This window comes from Erythranthe guttata, chromosome 7 (genome assembly GCF_056151865.1).
Source record: "Erythranthe guttata isolate IM_541 chromosome 7, IM_541, whole genome shotgun sequence".
NCBI classification, from domain to species: Eukaryota; Viridiplantae; Streptophyta; class Magnoliopsida; order Lamiales; family Phrymaceae; genus Erythranthe; species Erythranthe guttata.
The window spans coordinates 7,785,001-7,796,451 of NC_142539.1; the positions used below are offsets into that span (position 1 = coordinate 7,785,001).

Genomic DNA, 11,451 nt, shown 5'->3' on the forward strand with positions numbered 1-11,451 from the left:
TTGCTGTGATTGACAGTAATATTAACTATATTACTGTTAAACACAATAAAATTAACTAAACTACAGTTTAACACGGTAATATTGCTATATTAATCTCTAGCACAATAATATTAACACAACAAAACTCATTATTATTGTGTAACAAAGTAATATTACTATGTTGACCGTTCAACAAATGTAAACATAATAAAAAACCAAAAGAATTAATATTACTGTGAGTGACAGTAATATTACTGTAACAATAGTAATATTACCGTTAACCACAATAATATTACAATAATAGACAGTAATATTATTACGTTCCTCCGTGAATAACTCAAACAAACAAAAAATCCAAACAAAATAATAATATTGATGTTGTTGACAACAATATTACCGTCAACCACAGTAATATTATTGTGTTTACAGTAATATTACAATAATAGACAGTAAAATTATTACTTTACTCCGTGAATAACTCAAACAAAACAAAAAACCCAAAAAATAATAATATTGATGTTGTTGACAATAATATTATTGTGTTTACAGTTATTTTACTGTCAACAACAGTAATATAATTACGTTGACTTGTCAACAAATCAAACAAAATAAAAAAAACAACAAAAAATAAAAATAATAATATTACATTAATTTACTATCAACGGTAGCACAATTACATAAATGTATTGTCAACGGCAGTACAATTACGTTAATTAACTGTCATTACAATATAATTACGTTATTTTACTGTCACTGACAGCACAATTACAGTCAACGTTTAGCGACGGATGTAAAAAAAAAAAAACTCCAAAAAAACACTAAAAAAGTTCAACGTCGGAAACCGACGAAAAATTCCGGAAGAAGAGGAAAGAAAAAAAAGTCAACGCCAGAAACCGGCGAAAAAATCCGGAAGAAAGAACAAAGAAAAATCGAAAAGTCAATGCCGGAATCCGGCGGCAAAAAAAAAGTTTTTGAAAAAAAAAAAGTCAAAATTGAATTTTTGTGGTCAAAATTGGATTTTTGTGGACAAAATTGATTAAATTGGGGTTAAATTAAGAATTGAGAATAAATGGTTGGGGGTAATATTGACATATACATGAATATTTCATTTAGTTATAATAAATATCAAGGGATGAGCTTATTGGTGAAAGAAATATAACCTATAAACCTAGAATAATAAAGATGCTTGGTTGGGGACTTATGCACAAAAACCCATTTTTTAAAAACATCTTACGCTGCTTATTTTTTGAAAAAATAAGATATTTTTTAATTCTTTATTAAACACTTTTAAATAGCTTATAAGTTCTTAAATATCTTATAAAATATTTTTAGATTTATAAGCTTAGCCAAGAGGCTCTATATAGGAGTTTGATAAACCAATTTTGACCAAACAAAGTTTTTATGTCCGAAAGTAAAAAATAAAAACTCTTTAAAACATGAAAACACCATTGTCCCACGTAGACTTATGTCCTAAAAACTCTTTAATATTAAAATTATTTTGTTAATAGAAAATATTTTCAGTCAACACTTCTCTCTCTCTCTTCATTCCAGAGTCCAGACTGAAGAGCAGTAGAGAGAGAGAGAGAGAGAGAGAGAGAGAGAGAGGAGAAAACAGAAATGGAGGCACAAGGCAAAGTAGTGACAGTTCCAAGAATGAAGATGGGATCGCAGGGGCTAGAAGTATCGGGCCAAGGACTAGGCTGTATGAGCATGTCCGCCTTCTACGGCCCGCCCAAACCCGAGCCCGATATGATCGAATTAATCCACCATGCCATCAACTCCGGCATCACCTTTCTTGATACTTCCGACGTTTATGGCCCCCACACCAATGAATTCCTCCTCTCCAAGGTTTTTTTTCTACTTTATATATTCCCCCAATTATCAGAATTGTTCTATCTTTTATTGATCGGAACGTGTTTGTTTTTATGTCTGTGTCAGTGTATATGTTCACTCAAATCTATCTTGAATATATAGGGTAAATTACAACCACTCCTGCGGTATGGTCAAATTACGAAAACCCCATCTTCTTTGGGTAATTACAACCACCCCTCAGCTATAAATTTTCTTACACGTCCACCCTTGCAGTTTCAAATTTAGTGAAATCTTCGAGATTATATAGAATACTATCACTTTTGTACCTGTTTTATCACATTCAAACTCCACATTTTGAAGCAAGAAGATCATCATATGTGTTTTTTTGGCTTGTATATATCAGATTTGGGTGCATCGTGCATCAGAAACTGTATTTTTACACATAACGAGTACAAACTAGAGCACATTCCACGAAATCTCTAGACGATTATGTTGAATCTGACACCATGAAGGTGGAGGTGTAAGACAAAATCATAGTTGACGGGTAGATGTAATTATCCATACAAGAGGGGTTTTTCGTAAATTGACCATACCTCAGGGGTGGTTGTAATTTACCCTTAATATATATACTCATTAGTTATACCTGCTTTTTTTTTTTATCCTTATATTAGAAATACTTTTCTTTTATTTGTAATTTTTTTCTTCTGCTGACTGAAGAAACTGATATACTCCATCAAATTAGTTGTTTTTTTCTTCTTTAATGAAATGTTTGAAGGCAAGCATCATTTTTACAACTTAGAAGCTGGTATTAATGAAATGTTTGAAGGCAAGCATCATTTTTTCCTGTTTATCTTTTTTTGTTGGTGAGTAAGTGATTGTGGAGTTTTTGTGTAGGCTTTGAAAGATGGGATGCGGGAGAAAGTTGAGTTAGCGACAAAATTCGGGATTAGATTAACGGATGGGCAGAGAGACATATGTGGTGACCCTGTTTATGTGCGTGCTGCGTGCGAGGCCAGCCTGGAGAGGCTTTCTGTTAGCTGCATTGATCTTTATTATCAGCACAGAATCGATACACGACTTCCCATTGAAGTCACGGTTAGCCCCTTTTATCTTTGTTTTCGCCTTTTCCGAACTCTGCTAAAAATGGCTCTTACATTAGCTGCACTGACATGGACTAGCTTTCTCAATTTTATTTATTTATTCTAATATAACTTGGAGAAGTGAATCAATCTTGGTGAACGATTCGATCTTCAAAGAAAATGGATATGCAACATAATAGTTACTGTCTTACCGATGGGGCCGTTTTGTTTCTTATTATATCTATGCCTCGGGTTACAGATATTTGTGATATCGTCAAACTAAAAATCTGCAATGGTTTCTGATTTTTACTAAAAGATATCGGTGAGGAGTCTAATATAACACCCACTGCAATAATAAATTAAACCCAGCTTTTATAATGTTTGAAATGTCATGTAAACCCTTACAAATTTTCAGTGATTCGTAGTTGTCGGCATTTTTATTAGTTTTGTTTAGCATATATAATTGACCATAGTATTGTTGAAACTTGAAGGTCTGAACTTATGCAGAGTTCTTTCACAAAGTCGGTAGATATTAACCGATTTCTCAATTTTCAGATGATACGGTTCGCTTCTAATTTCTGTTGGTTGAATATATTTCTGTTGGTCTAATATACTTCCTGATATACATAAAGTAGCATACGTAATGAGGACCATTAGCTACTAATTTGTGTATACTAATGTGGTGAAAAGGAGAGACACTATAAGAAAAAGTTGCATTAGCGACACCCCAATTGTGACAAATGCAAAAGTTGTCACTTAATGCACAAATTAAGTGACAATATCTTCTTTATTGTCACTAATAACTCTTTTTGTTGTCACTTAATCCTTATTTATTGTCACTATAGAGCATTAGCGACACCTCGTTAGTGACAACACTTTTTGCCTAACTATGTGAAAAATAGGTGTTGTCTCTTAAGATTTTTTTTTGTAGTGAGAGGAGTTAAGATTAACAAGAATCTTGCATGTTGGTTGTACTTATTTTTGATATTATTATATTATGCATGCAAGATGGGGGAGCTGAAGAAACTTGTGGAAGAAGGTAAAATAAAATATATTGGGCTTTCAGAGGCGTCTGCTTCAACGATAAGAAGAGCGCATTCTGTTCATCCGATTACAGCTGTCCAATTAGAGTGGTCTTTGTGGTCTAGAGATGTCGAAGCTGAAATTATCCCCACTTGCAGGTTCCGTGTTTATACTATTAATTACATTAACATTATTTTTTATAACTAACTTTGTTTGTAATTTCACTTTCAGAGAGCTCGGCATTGGCATAGTAGCCTACAGTCCTCTGGGGAGAGGTTTCTTCAGTTCTGGTCCAAAGCTCGTCGAAACTCTCTCTCAAGGAGATTTCAGAAAGGTTTTGTTTGCCTATCCATTAAAATTCATTTTTAACATAATTATTATAGTTGTGTTATACAAATATATGCGCAGTATTTACCGAGATTCCAACCAGAGAATTTGGAGCATAACAAGAAACTATTCGAGCGAGTGAGTGACATGGCAAATGAAAAGGGATGCACACCTTCACAGATTGCTTTGGCATGGCTTCATCACCAAGGAAATGATGTGTGTCCAATACCTGGTACAACCAAAATTGACAATCTCAACGAAGATATCGGAGCTTTGTCTGTAAAACTAACACCGGAAGAAATGGCCAAGCTTGAATCATCAGTTGATGGTGTCAAAGGTGACAGATATGGTTCGAATATGGCCACATGGCAAAATTCTGAGACTCCTCCGCTATCGACATGGAAATCCTCATAAGAAAAATAGATTTATAGAAATTGATTTCCGTATAGTGCTTCGCAATAAGATTTTAGTCACATAGAGGCTGCCTTGCGGTAATATGTGATTGAATGAATCGGCATTTGCCTTTGTTTTCTTATAACTAAATTATATATTTGAAACTCCGAATTCATGGAATCGTGCATTTTACTTGTTCCTGTAAATTATTTGGATTTCTGACAAACTTCATCGATTGCACGATTAATTTTCGCTGATACAAGTTTATCTGGAGGCCGACAAGCCATTTGTTGGCCTCTATTCTACAAATTTTCTACCATGGAAAATATTAACTTTAAAAATAAATTTTAACAAAACAAAAACCAAATCTTGAACAACATCATAATACAGATTCAGAGAGGTTTTCTGCAAGCAAGGCTCCACAGCCCATACTACCAAAGCATTATATTACTTGTTTCTTTTCAATAACATTTATATATATTACTTAATTATTTATGTTGAGTATTAAATAAACTCAGTTGTTACCATTCCTCATTATCTTTGCCATCTTCAGCAGTTTAACAACCTCAAACATAGTAGGCCGCATCCACGGCTCGTCACTCGTGCACGATCTCGCAATCGAAAGAACACTCAAAATCTGATCCTTCCACATCAAAAAACCCGAAGAACCCGCCAAAAAAGACGGGTCGAGTACTTCGACCGGATCCCTCCCACTAACATCAAGCATCCACCTAACCCACCCAACAAGATTCCCTCCCTCAACATCCGCTTGCCCGATCGGCTCTCGTCCAGTCACAACCTCCAACATCACCACCCCAAAGCTGTACACATCTCCCTTTGTCGTCGCCACCATCGCCTGCCCATACTCTGGCGGTATATACCCGAACGTGCCCGCAAGCACCGTCGACACATGGCTCTCGCACGCACTTATTATTCGTGCCAGCCCGAAATCCGACACCCTAGCCTCGAAGTTCCGTCCCAGCAATATATTGCTCGACTTTATATCTCTGTGAATAATGTGCGGCACGAACCCGTGGTGCAGAAACGCCACCCCACGGGCGGACCCCAAACATATCTTGAACCGAGTCGGCCAATCAAGCGCCGCCACCTCGTTCCTTAGCCAGTAATCCAGGCTCCCGTTTTCCATGTACTCGTATATCAAGATCCTCTCGTCTGCAAACACAGAGTAGCCGAGTAGCTGCACCAAATTCTCGTGCTTGACTTTCCCGATTGTTTCTAATTCCGCCAAGAACTCTCGTTCGCCGTGCAAGTGGCATCCGTTGAGCCTTTTGACAGCTATGGTTTGCCCTTTGGGTAATGATGCTCTGTATACAGTACCGAATCCACCTTCACCGATTATGTAACTCTTGCTGAAATTCTCGGTCGCCGATGAAATTTCGTCGGCTTTTATACGCAATAACGAGTGCTCGAAAGTTGCAATGTTAATGCTGAGGGGCTCCTTTGTTTTCTTCCCATGCAAGAGACCCTCACTCGATGTATTGGTCTCGGGTGTCATCGCATGAAGCGCATTTCTTGTGGTACAAGCATCGTTTCGTTTAGATTTCCATTTCGTAAGACCGATGAACACGATGAGAAATACCGACAAGCAACCAATAGCAAGACCGAACACTGAAGCACGGGAAAATATTGGATTTGTAGTAGAGAGAGAATGTTGTAGGCCTCGAGTAGTACCGCATGGCTTTATCACATTCATGCATGATTTCGGAGAATCGTCGTCGGCGAAACTGTTAGCAGAGAAATTGGTGAATACTAAGCCTTGTATTGCACATACTTTGCATGGGAATGAATTCTTGAAATTGTTTTCTGATAAATCGAGATATGTCAACGCGGAAAGATTCGGAAGTGATGACGGTACACTCCCGGTGAACATGTTGTTGTGGATGTCCAACACCGAAAGCGATGCTAAATTGGAGATTGAATTATCGAGCGTACCGTTGAATTTGTTGTTGCTAATATTCAAAACCAAGAGAGAGCTTGCTGCGCCTTTAACAAGGTCGATAGTGAGGGATCCCGATAGATTATTCATGCTCGCATCCAAATAGGTCAAACTTTTGAGGCTAAACAAATAAGGCGGCAATTCGCCTCTTATGAAATTATTCGAAACGTCGAGCTTCGCTAAACTTTGGAGAGCCGACCAACTATTATTACAAGAAGCGAATCCTTGTAGTTGATTGTGCGAGAGTACGAGACCTTGAATATTACTCATCGTTGAAAACAACTGAGGAACCACCAAACCCGTAAACGAATTGAAGGAAAGATCGAGCAAGGTTAAGTTAGAAAGTGACGCGATCTCCTCGGGAATGCTCCCGTTGAGCTTGTTTCCATTAAAAAGAACTTCTTTCACAACAAGGCAGTTCTTGATCGATGGAGGAATATTCCCTTCTAGTTCGTTGTACGAGAGATCCAGCATTCCGTAATGCTGGACGTACTCCGAGTCCGGTAAAGAAACCTTCTGAAAACCGGAGCATATCTCTTCTGGTATTGGACCGGTAATTCGGTTGTACGATAGAACCAAATTGTCCAGCATTTTCAATTTGGATATCGATTTCGGGATTCGACCAGTGAGTCTGTTTGCACCGAGGTCTAAAGAAACGAGCCTCGTGCAGTTGAAAAGATCCGAAGGTATATCTCCGGTTAGTTTATTACCATGCAGAGATAGGTTAGTGAGATTTTTAAGGTAGCCAATGCCAGCAGGGATGCTTCCATGTAATAGATTATTGTCGATTTGGAGCCTCGCAAGTGTCGACATTTTCGCAAGGGATGGCGATAGTCGACCCTCGAGCATATTATCACTCAGTATGATTCCCATAAGTGTTTTCGACTCCCAAAGTCGATCCGGGATTTTACCCGATAGTTTGTTCGTCGAGATTTCAAAGTTGACAAGATTCATCTCCCCGATGTAGCCAGGTAGTTGACCGGAAATATTATTTTCGGACAATATCAGGTATGTCAGATTCATACAGTTCTTGAACGTACCATTGTCGATTGTACCGGAAAAGTTGTTTCTAGATAGAACTAGACTCGTCAAACAGGGCATTTTTTCGCATGATATTTGTGCAGACAACTCTCCGGAAAGCATGTTCGAATCTGCATCGAAAACGGATAACAAAGGCATTTGATCGAGCGGTGGGAGGGGCCCACTAAACAGGTTATTTGATATCGAAAGAGACTGAATTTGCTTCCAGTTTGAAGTCCAGACAGGTAATCCGCCGGACAACCGGTTTGACGTAAGGATAATCGAAGTGACGGAATCTAATCCCGCGAGTTCGTCGTGTAATATTCCGTCGAACGAGTTGAAAGAAAGATCCAAGATTTTAAGGTTCTTGCAATTACCCAACTGAGATGGTATTCGCCCCTTTAGTCCAGAGTACGGTGCAATGAGATAAACGAGATTCGCAAGTTTACCGATGCTCAAAGGCAATCCTCCATCAAAGTCGTTGCTTGCTAAATTCAAGTAACTCAAGTTAGTCAGATTGCCTATTGAAGATGGTAAATCTCCACTGAGAGAGTTCGACGAAAGATCGAGAATTTGAAGCGTCCGTAAATTTCCTATTTCCGGGGGTAAATTTCCGGTGAATCTGTTCTGTTTAGCATCGAAGAATAAAAGCCGAGTGAGGTTTGATATGCGCTGAGGCAATTTTCCGGAGAAGAAGTTGCTGCTTATGTCGAGTGACTGGATCTTATTTAAATTCCCGATTTCATCGGGGATATTTCCGGAAAATGAATTTGACTGTAGAGAGAGTTCGGTCAGGCCGGTGAGTTGACCGATCGTAGAAGGTAATGTGCCGGAGAAATTGTTGTCGTCGAGGATGAGTTGTTTGAGGTGTTTGAGTTGACCTATGATCGGAGGGAGTTGACCGGATAGTTTGTTGTCGCTTAGATCAAGAACCTCTAAATTCAACATAAAATCCCAAAACTCGGGAAAAATGTGACCGGTAAAGGCACAATGGCTGAGGTTGAGATGCTTTAGGGATTTGAATTCACCGATAATCGTTGGGAATGGTAGATTCAGAGGTGACAGTGAAAACGACATGTCGATTTTGGTTACGGTTAATCGACGGCGGCCTTGATTGCATTTGATTCCGGTCCAATTGCAGGGATGTGTGTCGTTTGAATCGAACCAAATTGAAATAGCGTCTTTTCTTTCGATAAATGATTCTCTTAGAGCCTTGAGTGTTCGAGTGTCGTCGTCGGGGTCGGGTTTCGGGTTCCCTTTGCTGGATGATGGATAATAGAAGCAAACGAGCGCAACGATGACGAAGAGAATACAAATTGATTTCATTTCTGCAGGAAAATGCATAATTCATTCTGTATTATATAATAAATGGTATAAAATCCATCCTGAACACAAATATGACTTATTTAAATCCATATACTCAATCAAACAGAAAATCAATTATTTATCTTGCCACAGAAAATTATAGAATTCAATTTCAGCCGAATTACATTAATTAACTGACTCAATATGCATAAAACGTGTATGTAAATGATATGTCACGATAAGCTGAAACTGAAACCAAGAAAAGCTGCCAACTTTTTATTCCTTTAGGCTAATCTCTTATGCTTTTTTTCATGCACTAATCCCATTAATAGTAACCCAAAAAACCTAAAACAAAATAAAAAAAAATCCCATCTGCTACTAACTAATTAAACACAAAAGTTACAAATTAAAAAAGTAAACGAACCTGGTTCAACTTTGAATTATTTTTTAGGGTAGATTTGTTTTCAAGAATCGATGAAAAATTAAAAGGGTTAAAAATAAATGTATGCATGATAAGATTAAAAAGAATGGGTGATGATTCAGATGATTAAATCTTACCTCTCTTTCTTTCTTTAAGTCCTCAACAAAAAACTTGAGAAACTGAACGAAGAAAAAACACACAACACACACTGTGTGAGTCTTTCACTTTCAAAAGCCCCTTTTCAAAATTTATGTCACTTTCGATTAATCATTTTCTGAGTCGGAATCTCTCTCTCTCTCTCTGGGGATTTGATTTGGGTGAGCTGAAGTTGCAGAAAGTACACACAATAAATAAATCAATGGTGTCGCTATGTGGTGGTGCGGAAAGCGTGACCGAAGAAGAATTGACAGCTAAGGAAATGCTTTTCTTGAATTCACTCTTTGTTACTAATAAAAAGCAGGTGGCCTGGGCATGCATACAAATATATGAGCGGGATTTACGTATTTGCCGTTGGATTCTAATCCACCACTATTCATCACACTTATCAACGCTCCAGATCTCTTCAGATTTTGTGTCTTGGAACATTTATTATTATTACACAAAAGCTAGGAAAATTGCTACCAGTTGGTGGTGTGAAATTAATTGAACTTTATCTCTATTTGGTGTATTAAGTATTAACTATAATATATGTTTTTCAAATATGTAAAGTTTATTTGTTTTTTTAAATTAATTTTGAATATATTTTTCAAATATGTAAAGTTTATATGATTTTTTAAATTAATTTTGAATCAGACTCATGTAACCTGAAATACTTTTATTGTATCTTACCGGCTGATTTCTATTGAATCTATATATAATATAAAAAAAATCTATGCCCTATATGAATGATATGTAGGGGTGGTAAACGAGCCGAGCCGGCTTGAGCCCAAAATTAGTTGTTCGACAACTCGCGAGCCGGCTCGTGAGCCGCCTTCTCTTTTTTTTTTTTTTTTTTTTTCTTTTACATATATATATATATATATATATATATATATATATATATATATATATATATATATATATATATATATATATATATATATATATATATATATTATTCTTATTCTTATTAATATTATTATTAACTAAATAGTAAATAGTCTATCTATAATAATAAATATATCTAGTATTTAAATACAAACAAATCTATATTACTTAAATAATTCATAATAATATAAAATATGATAATAATAATAATAGACAAAATAAAAAATATATATAACTAGAGTTCATTATTTATTTTATAATTTTTTTATTTTCCTATGAATAATTTTTAATAAAATAAAATGATTTTAATAAAAAAATTAAATAATAAAAAAAAAATTAAATAAGCCTGAGCTCGAGCTCGAGCCAAAAAAAATTGGCTCGATGAGCTCGAGCTTGAGCTCGGCAACATGGACTCGAGCTCGAGCTCGAGCTGGCCAAAAGAGCCGAGCTCGGCTCGCCCCTAATGACATGTGACAAATGTCTATGTTATACCTTTAAATTACTTAGTTGGAGTTCAATTGGTGAGTTGTATTCCTCAATTGGTTAGTTGTCATTTTTAATTTGGTATGTATTTAAGTTCTTTCCTACTTAACATTTGTACACTCATTTAAACATTTACCACATGTATATATATTATTTCCAAATTTAATATTCTATAAATTCGAAAATATTATCTTATTAATAGTTTCAATATTCCAAAACATTTAAAAAAAAAATCAGGATACTCAATTTTTTTTTTTTTTACGAATATTCAAATAATTTTCAGGAAAAAAATATTTTTTAATATTCAAATATTTAAATAAAGGAATACAATTGTTTTTTTTTTTTTTTTTTTTTTTTTTTTTTTCAATTTTTAATATTTTGAAATATTCGAATATCCATTCAATAAAAAAAAAGGCAAATGACAAATATGCCCATGACAAGGGTACTTAATTCAGAAAGGGACATTCAACTTTTTTGTCTTTCAAATATTTCAGCTCATTCAAACATATTTGCAAATAAGGAAAAACCCTTTTAAATATACCAAAAGGCGGCCATTATATGCAAACCCATTTTTTTATTAGTTTAAAACCACATAAAGGAGTTTATTAGTTCAAGCTCGTAAATTA

General features: G+C 35.8%; 2 protein-coding genes across 2 annotated transcripts; one reads left to right on the forward strand and one right to left on the reverse strand.

Moving 5' to 3' along the window:
• The first annotated feature begins 1,338 nt into the window (after positions 1-1,338).
• LOC105972720 (auxin-induced protein PCNT115) lies at positions 1,339-4,864 on the forward strand. Its single transcript, XM_012997698.2, has 5 exons — positions 1,339-1,827; positions 2,686-2,886; positions 3,879-4,051; positions 4,125-4,227; positions 4,302-4,864. The coding sequence occupies exons 1-5, from the start codon at positions 1,597-1,599 to the stop codon at positions 4,632-4,634; spliced, it is 1,041 nt and encodes a 346-aa protein (XP_012853152.2). The 5' UTR covers positions 1,339-1,596; the 3' UTR covers positions 4,635-4,864.
• A 94-nt stretch (positions 4,865-4,958) lies between these two features.
• Positions 4,959-9,612, reverse strand: LOC105972714 (uncharacterized). Its single transcript, XM_088820873.1, has 2 exons — positions 9,454-9,612; positions 4,959-8,918 (listed from the first exon to the last, which is right to left on the reverse strand). Exon 2 carries the CDS (start codon positions 8,914-8,916, stop codon positions 5,128-5,130), a length of 3,789 nt encoding a protein of 1,262 aa, XP_088676999.1. The 5' UTR covers positions 8,917-8,918; positions 9,454-9,612; the 3' UTR covers positions 4,959-5,127.
• Between the last annotated feature and the right edge of the window lie 1,839 nt (positions 9,613-11,451).